Source organism: Monopterus albus, unplaced genomic scaffold, assembly GCF_001952655.1.
Source record: "Monopterus albus unplaced genomic scaffold, M_albus_1.0 scaffold90.1, whole genome shotgun sequence".
Classification (NCBI taxonomy): Eukaryota; Metazoa; Chordata; class Actinopteri; order Synbranchiformes; family Synbranchidae; genus Monopterus; species Monopterus albus.
In genome coordinates, this window is record NW_018127970.1 from 181,022 (window position 1) to 197,578 (window position 16,557).

Below are 16,557 nucleotides of genomic sequence, written 5' to 3' on the forward strand. Positions count from 1 at the left end.
GGTTTAATTTAGTTTATTTATTTGCATAAACTACAAAAAAATCAAGGATGCACCGGGCTGTTCTTTAGGATGATCAGGGCAATGCTGCTCCAAAGCAGGACACTGTAATCAATAGCTGACCTCTGATCAAAGGACAGATAAGTTGAATTTCTATAAGGAAAACATTTGTTTTAAATGACGTCACATGAGCAAACAAGAAAACAAGAAATACAAAACACAAGACAAAACGTTATGATTGTTTTTACATTTATTTTCCATTGCACAATAATATCTATATATACTGTATCTACAGTCTAAATTGTTTGTGGCAGCAGATTAAGTCAGACATCCATGTGAAATTTATTTTAATAAAACTGTACAAAAATTGCCTACTATGAGAAAATACTGCAACTCCACAGGTATTCATCCTAGAAGACAGATGGATGGAAGTATGGCGACTATGACACCCTCTCCTGCATGGTGCTGTGAAGCTAGCTTTGATGTCAATGCATTTTTTACAGTTTAGGGAAAGTAAAATTTTTCATTAAGCAAACATATTTATCGATAAAATAAAAATAGTCTCTCACACCTGTACAACTGGCATGATCAAATAAAAATGGGACACACCTCTGATGTGCAATGACAACTTCAGTTTTGTTCAACACTGTGATAAACACAAAAGCCAGAACAGACAATCTCTAAGAGGAATAATACATGGTTGCTTCAAGTTTGTAAACATTTAATATCATGCATCCTTCAATGTGCAATAAGAGATCCTTTAGGACATATATGTTGCAAACTGAAGCACGTTAAAGTTGAGGCCACACTCTGTAGAAAGACTCTGGGGCCCACCAAGAGGAGATGACCCTCCTGCTGCAACAAAGTCTGAATCTGAGAGGAGCATGTGTATTATAACCAGAAATGTTTATCGTCATGTGTGGATGATGGATAATTATGCACAAACAATGTTTGAACATTAATGAGAGTTATTCTATCCAAAAATTACATTAAAGGTTTTCATTTTAAATAGATTAATGAAATTAAAAGTGTATAGATATTTGTTTTCAAATATATAAATATATCATAGTATATTTAACCTGACATTGAAAACAAATCTGAGAGTGAATCAGTCAGAATAACTGGCAAATGACATGGATATGCATGTTCATGTTTTGGTCCTGTCAAAAACAAGAAAATGGGACATGAAAGAATAAACAAAAATCATACTAACAAAAATATCTTAAGTACAAAAAATAGTGCAAAATCCACACAATTGCTCTTTTAAATGGGCCTATCTCAATAGTATATAGCAGATTAAAATCAGGCAGCCAAAAGTGAACGGTTTTAATCCAAAGTGCTGTGCATACATCTTGGATAAAACGTTTTTGGTGTAATTGATAACTCATCTCATAAGTATATGTGATTTAATACACTCCAAACTCTAAACATACAAAAAAGTCTCAGCACTCCTAACAGTTTCTTTTCCTTAATGCCTGTAATCATTTTCCATAAGTCAGTGTTACATGATTTTCTTTTGTGTACATCTCATTTTGGAATGAAACTCTTCAAATTCACTTTGCCTGTCTTTTGAATATACATACAACCATTTGGGACAGTAATGAGGGAGTCGTGGCCATAAGAAGAAACTAACCCCAATCTATTTCACCTCCACATACTGTAGACCACCTAACTTAAGAGTTCTGTCCAAGGTATCTAGACTCTTATGGGAAAATCAAGACAACTCTGTGAAATTAACTCTTTGGCATCGAAAAATAACATGGCTGCCAGCATACAATATGTCATGTTACCTGAACCTACACTGTCAGATTTGCATCCAGCTATCCTGCTATTTATTTACAACATTTGGCAGCAACCTGGACTGACAATGTCCCGTCTCTCTTTTCAAAATAAAAGGCCAATAGATAATGATCCTACACTGATACAGACACAGACAGCAGCATTTGTTTTCAGATCATGAAGAAGAAATCAAAGCTCAAGAGAATTCTAATAAACCACACTGAAAAACACTTGCAAGCAAAAATAAAAACCTCAGAAGACCTATTGTAACACACTGTATCAATGGAGAATTATAAATATTGGTGCCATATATTCCTGAATATATGTATGTTCACGAACCCAAAAATAAACACATTCGTAGAAGTTAGCATATATGCATCATGAGGCAAACGCAGAAAAGAAACTGTTTTTAAGTGAAAGGTTCAGATTAAGATGGCCAATGGCACTGTGTGGAACAGACTGTGGTGCTTGGTCATTTCTCCTGGCAGCTACAAATACAAAGACAGTAAAGGCAGCATGCTTTTCCCCCTACACACTGAGAAACAAGACAAAAATCAGCTTCAGCGATGACTGAATGCTAAAAAGACATTTGAAAAATCATATATCACAGAATCTTCATCAGGCTTTTAATTGTAACCAAAATATACATTTATGGTAATTATATTAAGGACAATCTTGTTTTTATCCTTTAACACATCATCATTCTCATATGTGAATTAGCTGCAGCCCCTTGAAAACTAGAAGAATATTAGACCTACAGGGGTTTTCCAGTGTATCAACTCCTCATTTTTCTGATAATGTAAACTCTTCACCATGGGTAAACATTTATAATCTAATTTAAAATATGACACTCAGAAAACATGTCATTTGTTTTTCTCACCTAAAACAAGTTGGTTGGAAAATGAATGGTTGGTGATGAACTAGTTAGTGTACTACCAGCCCTTATTCACTGAGAGGCAATAGATTCATCATCTCCCTGCCCTTTGTTTTTACTGTTCAAAGTGCTTCAAAGGCTCTTTCTCGACCAAAAAAAAAGACAAGAGGTCAAACTGTAAAAATAAATTAAACCAAAAAAAGTCCTTCACTGATTCATTCATTCCTATCAAAACGTATATCTCCACTGACATGATTAGATTTGAAGGACAAGGGGTCATCAGACTTTTCTCCTCATTCAAGTCCACTGTGTTTGGCAGACACCATATGGGGCAGAGAAAGGAAAAACGAACAACTGCAATCAGGCCACTGAAAGTACATGTTTTGCAGAAATGTCTTTCTTCTTCTGGAACAAAACAGCAGGATGTGTATATATGTGTGTGTGTGTGTATATATGCTATATATATATATATATATGTGCATGACTGATGGATATGAAAGGTCCCCTCTGAGCACTGTTAAATGAACAACATCCCTGTCAAGTGAAATGGAAACAGAGACACCTAAGAGCTTCTCTTCTTCCATTGATTTCCATTCTCATTACATTGGGTTGGCCAGTGTCTACTCCGCAGCAGTCCTCTGATGACTGAAGTAATGCAGAGTGTATGATATTGTGCTGAGAATAAAAGCACGACTCCGTGGAGCAGAACCGCCCCCCCCATGGAGAGAAACAGAGAAGAGAAGGAGAGGGACCTGTAGCTCCTCAGAGATACTGGTGTGCATGATTACAGAGTCTGATGCTCCACACACTGCCATCAGAGCTGGTACCACTTCTTATCTTTGTACTTCAGCATCATCTGAGGGCATAAAAATGAAAAAAAGAGACAGAAATAAGGAATTAAACTGAAAACAGTGATTTAGCAGCTCAAAGAAATATCAGGGGCTTACATCATGGGCATGTTTGGAGAAGGACTCTGCACTGGCCATCATGGCCGCTGTTCTCTCATCCAGCTCGCCCAGTTTCTGCCCTCTCTCTTCCAGAGCTATCCGTGCGCGGGCCAGATCTCCCACAACCCCCGACGCTGCTACCTTCATGCCCTCCATGCTGCCCGTGCCAGGGATATGCTGGGCCAGGCTACGGGATGCCTTACCAGCAGTTGTTTCACCAACTAGCACAGATAAAAATTACAAAACAGAAGATGGGTTGTTGTCCTATGATCATGTTCAATGTTAAATCAAACGGTATCTTAATAGTCAAGAGAACTTTTCTGAAACAAAAGGTCACCTGCCATGTCACTAACATAAGTGAAATTTCAATATGCAATTCAAATAGCTTTGTGTGTCTAAATGTCTAAAAGAGTATAATTTTTTATCATGTACAAATCTGAAAGTTGAAGGAATGTGTCACATTTCACATAAAATAACATAAAAGACAAGCATTATTATTATTATTATTATTATTATTAAGTGCTTTTTATACTTAAATAGCAGCTGAAATTTAGGAGAGAAACATAGGACATGACTTCTATTTAGAATACAAATATTCTTTTGGAGCCTGAGTGGTGGCACTGATAGGTAGAAAAATAACAAACATCAATATAGAGGTATATACAGTAAACATAAGAAATAGTGATATTAGGGCGTTCTGTACTCACAGAGGTCCTCCCTGTCCAGAGACTGAGCTCCTCCACCAAAAAGGCCTTTAAAGAATCCTCTGTTAGGAGCCTCTGGTGTCTCCACAGGGGTAAATAACTCACTGAGCATCTCCTGGAGAAGAAACATCAGTCAGGTTTATTATACTCTACATTCCCTGTTGACATATAAGCTGACCCATAAAGCTTCTTGCTGTTTTGTTCTTAGTTTTTAATAATACCCTTGTTATTTCTTAAACTAATAACAGAAATTATGTGATTTCACATTTATGAAAAGAATGAATGTTTTTAAACACTTGAACTGTAATAGTAGTGACCTGCATAGCAATATAATTTCCAAGATAGGATGCTCAGTGGAGAGAAAACTGATGTTGTGTCGGGAAGCCTGAAGATACATTACAAGAACCCACGCACTGTGATTTGGTTCATTTCATCAAAACCTATATGGAAAGGGATTTCTCCATACTCAGCATTATTGAGTCTAACACTGAAACATGAATCCATTCGCTAGTTAAGAATATCTGACCTGCAGGTTGTCGCAGGTCTCCTGGCTGTAGGTGATCCTCTGGATCTCGGTGGGAGAGGTGAGGTACAAGGCCTGACCAAGGTTAGAAAAGCAGAACGTTCTAGCTATCCGCATGTCTGTGAGTGGCAGGTAGTTAACATCCAGCAGAGGCCGTAAACTGGGCAAACTGTGAAGACACAAACATTTGTGTAAGGCCACCAGGGAGTTAAATCTGCTTTGGGTTACTTTGGCCTGAACCGTACCTTTGCTATGAAATTTGTTGTACAAAGATAGTTATTGTGGTTTTTGAAAGTAGAAACCAATACAAGTAGGCGCTACCTCAGAGTCATGATGTGTCCGTTAGCACAGAAACAGGCAATGCAGTTGTTTCCAGCCATCTGCACAACATCAGCCCTCAGCACGAAAGAGGCCTCTGTGATGTTGTGTTTGTAGATACGCGTTTCAGAGGGCAGGGCCACCACCTTGGCCTGTTTCTCCGAACACAGCACAGCAAACTGGCCGTCTTGACCATCTTGTGACGTGGGAGGGGAGCCTGGCCTGCGCTTTCGGCTCTTCTCTTTCTCCTCATCTGGGGCATTTGGGTCATACCATGACTCATAGGAAGGGGGCAGCAGAGTGCCAGTGCTGTCCAACAGGACCATAGTCAAAATGCCTCCTTTGAGTCTGACTAGAGTGCCTGGAGAAACAGTGTAAAAGAAGTGGTGTTGTGATTTGGCAGAGACTCCCTTAGAATACCACTGAATGTATAACTTTGTCCTTCAACTGCTACAAATCAAGGGCAAATAAGAGGAAAACAAAAATGTGTTGGTTGGTCGTTTTCACATGTATCATGTACACAATACCTGAGATGGAGAATAAATAAAGCCACATTCATTGGTCAGCTGACCATATTTAAAATCTGTCATCTGCTCTGAGTAAAGTGACTTAACATTTAACCATGCAGTGCTGCTTTGTTGCAAATATTTTAGCATAAGATAGTAAATGATTAGTGTACAATGCATTTTAAGTATAAATGTTTATGCTTTCACTGGAGGCATACAGTTTTTGTTTAACGCCCATCATATACACAATGTTTGCACTGAATTAGCCACAACGTGTACCAATGTGAAAAGTGCTTATATTAAACCAAACTTTTAAATAATGTTTGCTGTACAATAATAATGAATATCATATACTGCTGAACTGCACAACCCACCATCTGTGGGGCTTTGATAGGGCTGCTAATGAATATATGTAAAGTAAGAGACTCAATAATACCTTAAAAGGTGACCCTTTGGCCCGGACATTACTTTGGAAACAAAACTTCTTACACACACAATTTAAAGTACTACAATTCCCCTCTCTCGTACCACTTCCTCATTTCTCTTAGGGAAGTGTAACTTTAAGTGGCTTGTTCTATCACTGTGACGTCGATTTCGACTGATAGTCAAGTGAGGTACTGTAATTAAGGATCATGATTGGATTAATGCACCTTTCCGTGTCACCAGTCACACCAGCCCGGTTAATGATATCAAGTATAGCTCAGCTTCTTACCACAGGAAGAGATGCTGACCGGCTGCTGCAACCTCTGGTCCCCAGCAGCCCCACCCGGCAGGCTGAGGGCCATCATTATCACAGAGCCCTGGGTGGTTCCCACTAGCAGACAGGGGCTGACCAGGCAGTCCGTCTTCCTTGGGAAACTCTCACAGAAGTGAAAGGAGGAGATGGCTTCTCGAGATTCTCTGTCTATGCTAGTTACACTTGAACTACGTGAACGGGTGAATGAGTTATCCTTGGCATCTGGAAAACAGGAGTGAGCACAAAGCTGAGTTTATAGTGGATTTCTCCATGCAAACAGGAGTATTAGAGATGCTAACGGAATAAAGTAAAAAGTAAAAACTCGAGTTTTGGCAGTAAAGGCAAAGGAATCTGTCCATGCAGAATTAAATTCTCTATTTTCTTCTGAGATTTTTCTTTTTTGGGATGTATTCATGGTTAGCTTACCGCGGGGGTTGCACACTCAAGAAGCCGCCCGCAGGTAAAGGCGAGGGCTATAGACGTGGATGTGATGCATATTTTAATTGACAAATTATAAAAACCTTTTTAAAATTCGATGTTAAAGTATCACCTCGAACTCCAAGATAACTGTGCAACAAAATAAACAAAAATAAAAAATATAAATACAAATGTTATTAATAAATAACCATTCTTTTTTTTTTCTTTTGCCAAGGCTGAAGGGAGCCACAACAAGGAGGATGAAGAGCTGTGGGTTGCCAAACCCTGTTAGGCAGAAACCTAACTAATGGTTCTGCTACCATATGTTTAGCGGAATACGCCTTCCATCATATTTATGTTTTTTATAGAAATAACCCAGTGCAGGGAAAAAACATCCAACACCTGGTCTAGTGTACACCACAAGAAGCTTTCTGACATTGAGATGTTCTTCCACACGGTAGTTGTAGTACCCAAGTCCAGGACTCCGAGTCAAATCCAACTGATATTAAAATCTGTTTACCCACATCACGCTGTATCCGGCACACATCCATCAGAGGCTACACTCTGAATTTCTATAAACAATTTTTATTAATTTTTATGTATCAATTTGCGAGCGATATGGTGATGTAGTATACTGTTAGAAAGCTTGGAATATACTGAGAGCTGGGTCAGTTGTGTTTAATGTAGACCTTGATGACACTGACATGGGTAATAGGGTCTCAACTTGGACTGGAATTGTTCTTTGGTGACTTGGACTTGACTTAACTACAACACTGCTTCCACAGTTTACATCCAAGAATGCACAGTTTTCTTTAAAGGGTTCCCAATTAGCTTTTTGACAAGTCAGTTTGACAAGAACATCATTCTCCCACAGAAGAACTGCTATTTAAGGAGCAATAATTATTCATGCCTCATTACTGTGCTGATGGCAGCTGAAACAAGCTTTAACCCTCTTGCTAAAGCTAATGAAGGATCCCAACAGACACACAAAGACCTGTGACACAGAGGGGAAGGCTAGACATGCCGCCCATCGTGTGTGTTCTTCACAAGGAAAAATTGTAAACAAGAAAAGCAAGTGCAGTCAAGCCAGTTTAACTTCCACAAAAAGAAGGAAACAACGTTTGTGAGAGAGGATTAGTGTCACATGTCAACCAATTCAGAATTAAAAGTCCCAGTAGTGGTGGGGTTTAGTACCAGTTATCCCACTTCAGCCCCAGCCAGACCATCACCGGTCCACTCACAGGAGTTGGGGGCTGACTTACAGATGCCCCCATTCAGGCTCCCGCTTTCTGTTGCCTTGGCTTCTTTCATATTACCAAAGTGCTTCTTAAATGGGAGAAAGTGCCATCGTTGGAACCTCTCCTCTGCTCGCAGTGCACACAGAGAGAGTGTTTGTCTTAACGTACAGTACTACTAGACAAAAAGTAGGATTCTAATATGAGTATTTTACAGCTGTCACCTTAATACAAAACAGAAGATGAACACCTGTAAGAAGATAGAAACTAAAAGTCATTCGTTTTGGCTTACCCAGATCTGTCTTTTGCTCACTAGATGAGCTAATTTTCCATGACATCTTGGCTGTAACAGAAACAAATACCCCGATTTTATGAGGAAAGAATAATGGCTACAAATGTACATTTCTTTGAAGAATCAAAGGTTATTGAAATAAATGTTGATTTAGTTATAATCATTAAAGTCATTTAATAAATTGTTCTTACTCTGTCAAATATTTAAGAGTGGTCATACAACTGTAGGACAACTTTTGCGGACACACACACACACAGCAGATTCTCTACATGGGCCTGTGCACAACAAAACACTGCTTTGCTGTAAAATGAATCTTTTCATTCTAAAAACATTTTTATTGATTGTTTCTTTGGGACTGGGGATTAGGATATTGGTTAGTGCTTCTAACGCTGCTGCTTGCTTGGCAATCTCCAGTACAAAACCCCCAAATGTTGCCTGTTGTAGTCTATAACCACCCTTAGAGAAACCCTAGAGAAAGAGTCAGGCTGAGAGGCATCACAGACAACCAGAGGGCCTGTAACATCAAACAAAGCAAGGGGCAGTCAAGAAATAAGATAATTAGAAATCACTGAACATAGCTATGCAAAGGGAGTGGGAAGAAGAGGAAAATAAAATCACTGGGTAGTCAAACAGTTAACACTGAACTGAAGCCCTGGAATCAGAAACACACACAGCAAGTACAGTGTCTACGATGGAAGAGAAATGGTTATACATTAGTATGATAAAGATTGTGGCATGAATCAGATTTTCTGCTTTTTGAATCAGCACAAATGGTGCCAATTTGGCAAACCATTTCCTACTGCATCTACCGTTGTGCACGGTAGATACAGTACTGTGGCAGAAATCTGCAATGAAAATCTGAGGCCTGAAATTTAAAAGATGTCCTGTCATGCATTTGACAACTAATCCTGATTAATTTTCTAAATCAACTCTGAAACCCCCTATACCATTTCTTGAATGCACTTTGTTTTTCATTGGCACAAGCAGCACAAACTGGCATAGGATTAAGGCACAGTGTGGTTAGAAGGCCGCCATTCAGAGAAGAGAGTGAGTAATCAGAAAGAATACATCTGAATGATACACTACCAAAGTCATTGGCAACCGTCTTGGAAAAGCGTATGCTTTTCAACTTCACTGGAAATAAGGTTCAAAAAGACAAGTTAGATAAATGCATCCTCTTTGACAATACTTAAAGTAAAGGGGATATGCAACTTTTAACAATACAGTACCCTTCTGTATGAACTTCTGTTTTCGTTCATCATCTGAAATGCTCGGTGAGGTAGACCCTACATGATAAATAGCCACATTTGAAGAAGATGCATTTAAAAATAATAAACTGAGTAGGTTTTTGTACGAATAATTAATGCTTACCTGAAGTAGGCGACTTGCAGCGGTCCTCTGAGGTGTTGGACCCATCGTTGGAATCGCAAGGTGCTGTGAGACCCACACAGGTTGTAATTAAACATCACTCCTAGGAACTCACACTACAGCAATGACAACTCCTACAGTACATACCATGAAAATAATAAAGTGTTTCCTATTTGAACAAAGACAGGGATAGCTACTCAAACCGTGTAGTAAATAAGCACTCACAAATTTAACAAGTCTGCTGACTCAAACAGGAGGCAGGGTCAAAAGACACACTGTCTGATTTTGCTACAGCAGCATCAAGAGTTAAAATTCTTTCCCAGCTCACTGCTGATGTGTTCAGAAAGTCACTGTTGAGCGTTGGGGATCTGAGCATGTGATATCAAAATCAAAGAGTATATCTTTGTAAGTAAAATCATACTGTAGGGAGCAGTAGAAGTTCTGACACAACATGACTTACTGAAGTGAGATGAGCGTAGTTTTTTCACAGACTCAGTATACAAGTTAGAAAGTCTGGACATGCAAGACGCCACATTTGGAATGTCTTTATCAAATCACAGAGAGAGAGCAAAAGTAAGAACAGTGAGAAAGAAAAATGATCAAAAATCATATGTTTAAAAAAAAAAAAAGGAAGAATACGAGTCTCAGAGGTTTGCTGCTGGATTTGACACCAAACCCAAACTGTAAATTATTATTATTTTTTTTTTTTAATAGCATGCTTACAGTTTGCAAAATTTAAAATCTGATTTTCAAGGTAGAGAACTCAAAGAAAAGAGCACCAGGCCACTGAGACTGAAATGAATGAAATAGCCAATAGTCAATGTAATAACAAAATGACTGGACACAGAGAAAAACACAGTAACAGACAAGACAAAATCAGCTAGGATCAAACAAGCACGTAAACAAAGAAAAAGATAATTCTATTATAGCAGAACAGCAATGATATAGCAACCACTCCAACTGCACAGATTACTAACATGTTTGCTCCACTGTTTTTGTACTGTCCGACTGAACAGATGGAGAATCTGTTAGTGATGCCCCCCTGTTGAGAGAGAGGAGCTCATGGAGCGAAGGCAAGGCGGCTACCAAGCGTCACCCCTGCCTCCCTAACCCACCTTTAACAGCCAGAGCTATTCACCTGACTGCTTTAGCAACTCAAAGGCATACATATTTATTTCAGCCAGTGCAGGTACTTAGCAGTATTTAATATAGTGACAAAAAAATGAGACATGTAATTGCTGAAGTACAGCTCACCTCCAGAGGGCTGTCGTGCTTTGCGTGGGGAGCGAGGCTGCCTCTGGTAGGGCTCAGATGGGCTGTACAGCTCCGATGTGCCCATGTTGAGCAGCAGAGTTTTCTGGAGGTAGTCCACCACAGCCAGACCATTACTGTTTCCAAACACCACACTGAAACACAGGAGGGATGAGGGACACAGTACAATTAGGATTTTGATATTTTTGCCCTTACTCCAAGCAGACCTTATTTACAGCTGCACCACATAAATGCTTGGTTTCTGCCTTCAGCATGACAGTATACAATTAAAATTTCTTGATACATATTTAGCACAACCACCAGTGTGTGAGAAGTGATGTGATTTCATGTCAAAATATTAAGCGCGTTGGCCGCAGATACTTACAGGCCGTAGGAGGAGTTGATAGCTAGGCTAGTGATCGGTTGAGGTGGCTCCCCGCTCACCCACACCAGCTGGATCACCAGCTCCACCTGGTAGCCTGGAGACTGCTTCAGAGGGGAGCTCCGCACCCTGCAACAAACACACAACAGGATAGGACAACAGGAGACAGGTTAAACTGAAATGAATCGTCACCCTTCAGGTAAGCCACACTGACAATATCATAATTTTTTATTATTGTTATTCCCTGTTTCGCTACCAAAATATTTTTTATATTTTTAGGAGGACTTTTTCCCCCCTCCCTGTGAAGGTTTAGTGAAGGATGACTGGAAGGAGTTACTTGCTTAACTGACATTTTTAGCATCGGTTTTTGTTCTTTTCCACAGCAACCTGCTTAACAATGGCATGAATCTCTGAATCCAATTCAACCTTTTTGCATAAAAGAACAAGAAAGCATAATAATCCATACTGCAGGCATGGTATATTGTTCCGAGGTCCGTCATAGGAGTTGCTGCCAGTGGAGGACTGAGTAGGAGGCTCGCTCTCCTGAGGGCTGGAGGAAGCTCCTGGGGTCGGCAGGGTGGGGGTCTGCTCACCTCCTGGATCAGGAGAATCCACATCGCTAAACTCACACTGCATCCGCACTTCCAGAAGCTAAACACAAGAGACGATACATCACAACAAGTTTCATTACTGGACCTCCACTTCTCAAAACATCTACACAGGCTTCTCTTCTGACTTTGAATGAAATCTTACCAGGAAAAAAAAAAATGAAGGGAAGCAGACCGTCTCTCAAATAAAATGCTTCAAGACTAAGATTCAAATATTGATTACCACTGAAGGATTAAGTTGTCATGATCTTCTGCAATGTGGAGCCTACCACAAATTTCCCCTAAGGGAGACAATAAAGCGCATGCCATCTTGTGTTTCTGATCCTACACAGCTGTAGATAAAGAATCTTTACCCACCTGCACCACTTCAGCAGTGATTTCTTGTTTGCTGAACCTATAGACGATAACATGGGCAGACACTCCAGCCACACAGAGCATCCTGCTCTCAGGGCACCAGGACAAGGTCTGGATGGCAAATGGGTCCTCCTCTACTATGTCTGTACTTGGCTTCTCCTCCTTACTGCGAGCCCTCTGAAACACCTTGGCAGTCTTTAGCTTGTACAGCACTTGAAGCATTACTTTGAGAAGGGTGAAAAAGAAAGCGAGAAAGATATGATGATTCAACACATGTACCTGTAGTCGATGTACCCGTGAGAGCAACCAGGGCAGAACAGGACATCAGGCAGTGTGTTTGAGTCAATATCATAATCTCAAGAAGAAAAATGTGTGAGCCACCGGGTTTAGTTCTTGTGAATTTGGTTATGCATAAATATTCTAAAAAAAGGTGTCATTGTCCGGACATATTTGTTTTTGCAAATAACACTGCCGTGTTTGCACAAGCAAGCTCCTTCCATGGCAAAGCTGTCAGAGGCTTGATCAGTTGTGTCTTGGCTTAAATGTCAATCAAACCCTGTGAAAGTGTTCCTTTAAAATCTGATGTCAAGAGGAAGGAATAACAAGCATTAAAGATAAAAAATAAATATCAAATAAAAATGTGCAAATTTTTGGCAAACCAGAGCTAAACTTTCTCCACTGCACAATTTGATTTTTGCACTAACTTGGAATGAAGGTGTATAAATGGCTATTACACCAGAGAATTCAGCATTTCCAGACATCTGGTTCTAAAGCCTAAGTAATCTATCTTCCCTGTAATATATTCAATAATTCTACACAAATGTGTCTTTTGTTCGAGGCTTTATATAAATTACTTTCTCATCCCCACCAAGACTTTGTCACCTCGCAAACGTTTTCACTTTTTAATCTTCATAATTTGGTCAAATGGGAATGTATATCTTCAAATATAGAGCTTTGATGCACCTAGGCTACACCAAACACTAATCCAAGTTGAACATTATACCCATGAGTATTGCCCACAAAACAAATAGTGAAAACTACTCACATGCAGAAGCATCCCAAAATTTGATCGACCCATCAGCATGTCTGTTTGGGAGGACAATGTAGAGAAAATACTGGGATGGAAAATAACTTAATTGTACATATGTGAGTAAAACTTGTACACATTAGTCACCAACCCTGTGATTATGATCTCTGGGTAACTCTGTGTGCCTTGGCCCCAGTTTCCTCCACTAATGGGCCACTCCTGTGAAAATAAGAACACTTTAAATGATAAGATAGATAAGAGATAAGATAATCCTTTATTGTCATTGTAACACATACAACGAAATTTTAGAGTGACCTCCAGTCGGTGCAGCGATAGAAAAACATAACAAATGAAATAAGACCATATAAACAAAAAACATAGCCGCTAAAAAAATAAAATAAACAACAGCCCTCTCACACTCCCCCCCTCACACACACACAGGCATATTATATTTTAGTAGCATTGAGTGTGGTAACTGCTGTTGGGTAAAAACTATTCTTGAATCTAGTCGTCCTTGATTTGATTGCTCCGAGCCGTCTACCTGACGGCAGCAGTTCACACAGTTTGATCGCACCCAGTTCACGTCCTGGGTGCGATCAAATACAATAATATTAACTCTCTCGGTATTTATTAATTAATTTATGCATTTATCTGCAGCACTTAATCCCAATATCCAATTCATTTTAAACATATAACACAGAGGAGAAATGTACCTTCTTGCTGTAACCTTGTCTCTTTTGTCGGCTGCCGACCGAGTAAAGTGCAGGAATAAGTTCACCAGGGCAGTCGGCAAAGAACTCACAGCAGGTCACTGTCACTGGCGACTCATGGATAGTCAGAGGATATGAATTCTGAAATATTGGGTACCTGTCAAAACAGTGTGCAATAGCTTAGATCTGTAAATAGAGAAAAGGCTCAGATTTGGAAAAACTGCTTTAGAATACACCGATCAGCCATAACATTATGACCACCTGCCTAATACTGTTTACATAGGAGTCAATGTGGCAGTTGGTTGGCACTCATGTCACTCTGCAGCTCACTGTGCATCTTCTGTGGATCTGTTTGCTTCCACAGTTCTACTGTCAGGAAGAGCACAGATGTGTCTACGAGTCAGTGAAAAACGTATGTAAAAGGAGTGAAAACTGTGGTCGTGAGGACGAGTTAGAGAGAATTTTTTAGACAAATTCAACACCTTCACCGTTCAAGGTGTGATATCACCACTACAGCCTCTGGCTCTTTCTCTTCATAGAGAAGAATGTGCAGTATTTCTCATTTTCAACCATTTTAACAAAGATTCAAATACATTTTAATCTTTTGAAAAGTACAAATGGAAGTTAAAAGTTTAATCTACAATAGGGGACCCTCATCGTCAGTGAGCTGTGGGTGACCATGACCCTGCTGCTGGTTCACCATCTGTCCTTCCTTAGACACTGTTGGTAGGTACTGACCACTGCAGACTGGGAACATCCAACAAGACCTGCAGTCCAGGAGCCATCGCAGTTTGGCCCTTGTCAAAGTCACTCAGATCCTTATGCTGCCTGTTTTTCCTGCTTCCAACACAACACTGAGGACTGAATGTTCACTTGCTGCCTAATATACCCCACACACTGACAGGTGCCATAGTGATGAGATAATCAATGTTATTCACCTGTCAGTGTTCAAAAGGTTATGGCTGATCAGTGTATATTTGGCATACAATGGTAAAAATCAGCATTTCAGACCCAGAAAAAAAGTATAAAACATTATGAACCTAAAAAGAACACTTGACTGGAAAACCCATCTCTGTGTGTGTTACTTAATAAACTTTAAATGTTTTAATTAGACAGACTCTTCAAAGAATAAGAATAGTAGGTCAAAAACTGACAGAAGTGACTATGACAGCTCTTGGTGCATTTTATGTGTTTATTTTTACTACAGAAGATGGATCCAGATTATTTAAGGTCAGAACTGATTATTTCTGACTGAAAAGACCAGCACAATTAATTGCACTTTTGTTTGTCCTGTAAAGTGTGTATGAATACAGTACCCATATTGTTTGATGCATACTAAAAATATTAAAACTAAACCATATTTAGACTTTCAAATAGTTACCCATTCTGTCCGAGGTCTATTACCACTAAATCCTTCTCGAGAAGGACCACCACAGCATAAGGCTCCTGGAAGTCTGGCACACAAAATGGCACAAAATTATAATGAAGTCATTTTAATTAGCTAAAACAAGTTTTGAGATTTTGTTCCGAGTGAGGTATTACAGCTCACCGTTTGGATATGGAGTTTCACAGAGCGTTAGGAAATCTACAATGGGGTAGTCCATCTCCAGGACGGCAGTGCTCTTTCCATGCATCACAGTCAGACAGGGTCTCCTCCCCACTGTATCATAAGACAGACCTCCACACAGCACCATGAAGGGGTCCCTGAGTTCAGCAAACACACACCAACATTTTAATTGCTTATACAATACATTTTGTTGTGAGGGGGAAAAGCTACTATCAGCGCTAAATAAGTGAAGGAGGACACTACAAATTGCTGTTGTGCTTCCTCTGGAGACACTTTGTCCCTGTTTCAAGACCATCTGTGACAGGAGGAGCCTAGTCTTTAATTATAATCAGGACTATATTAATCCCTGTCCTCCAATACCTGAGAAAAAATGTAGGGCACAATTAGATCAGTTTTAGTGAAATAGCTCATTTTTATTAGAAAGTTTAGTTGTTTTACTTTGTGACCTTGATGTAACAAGATTGTTCTTATAATAATGTCTACAGTGATCACTACATGACTACTGTGTGGTGAACGACACTTTGTCATGGAAGGAAATAATTTATTTAGTAATCACAACAACCTAAATGTAAAATTAACTAGAAAATAATTAGACAGGGCCTTTCTAGCTTTCCGCCCAGTTTCCACCAGCGTGAAGATGCAGCCAACAGGACTGACTGATTAGATACTCCATATGGTTTTGTGATAGAATAACAGGAAAGGCCACTTTCAATACAGGATATGGATTCAAACCAGAGGTGGTTAAGACACAGGATGGGTGGCGATTACCATCACACTTACCCAGCCCTTGTTGTTTTGTACTCCACTTTCAAGATAGGCTTGCAGGGTTCTGGCTTTTTTCCATCCTTAGGCTGCTTTCCTAGTTGAGAACAAGTGACAAAAATACATTCAACTTTAATTTGAGAAGAACTGTACATATGGCATATCCTCCTCTACACATATGGACATGCTGCCACCATCCA

The 16,557-nt window shown here is 39.6% G+C and overlaps 1 protein-coding gene across 2 annotated transcripts in view; it reads right to left on the bottom strand.

Moving 5' to 3' along the window:
* Positions 1–2,609: 2,609 nt before the first annotated feature.
* The window catches only part of stxbp5b (syntaxin binding protein 5b (tomosyn)), a 27,931-nt gene continuing 13,983 nt past the window's right edge, over positions 2,610–16,557 (bottom strand). Inside the window, exons 9-28 of one of the 2 annotated variants that reach the window (XM_020607938.1) lie at positions 16,376–16,472; positions 15,578–15,732; positions 15,410–15,482; positions 14,032–14,185; positions 13,470–13,537; positions 13,337–13,377; positions 12,295–12,515; positions 11,796–11,980; positions 11,333–11,458; positions 10,951–11,102; positions 9,700–9,762; positions 9,558–9,614; positions 9,415–9,462; positions 8,329–8,379; positions 6,361–6,606; positions 5,146–5,503; positions 4,828–4,993; positions 4,305–4,416; positions 3,598–3,818; positions 2,610–3,506 (exon numbers count right to left, since the gene is read on the bottom strand). In XM_020607938.1, coding sequence (XP_020463594.1) covers positions 3,465–3,506; positions 3,598–3,818; positions 4,305–4,416; positions 4,828–4,993; positions 5,146–5,503; positions 6,361–6,606; positions 8,329–8,379; positions 9,415–9,462; positions 9,558–9,614; positions 9,700–9,762; positions 10,951–11,102; positions 11,333–11,458; positions 11,796–11,980; positions 12,295–12,515; positions 13,337–13,377; positions 13,470–13,537; positions 14,032–14,185; positions 15,410–15,482; positions 15,578–15,732; positions 16,376–16,472 — 2,636 coding nt within the window. In that variant the 3' untranslated portion in view covers positions 2,610–3,464. The remainder of the gene's footprint in view (positions 3,507–3,597; positions 3,819–4,304; positions 4,417–4,827; positions 4,994–5,145; positions 5,504–6,360; positions 6,607–8,328; positions 8,380–9,414; positions 9,463–9,557; positions 9,615–9,699; positions 9,763–10,950; positions 11,103–11,332; positions 11,459–11,795; positions 11,981–12,294; positions 12,516–13,336; positions 13,378–13,469; positions 13,538–14,031; positions 14,186–15,409; positions 15,483–15,577; positions 15,733–16,375; positions 16,473–16,557) is intronic. The other variant, XM_020607939.1, reaches the window with a different exon arrangement.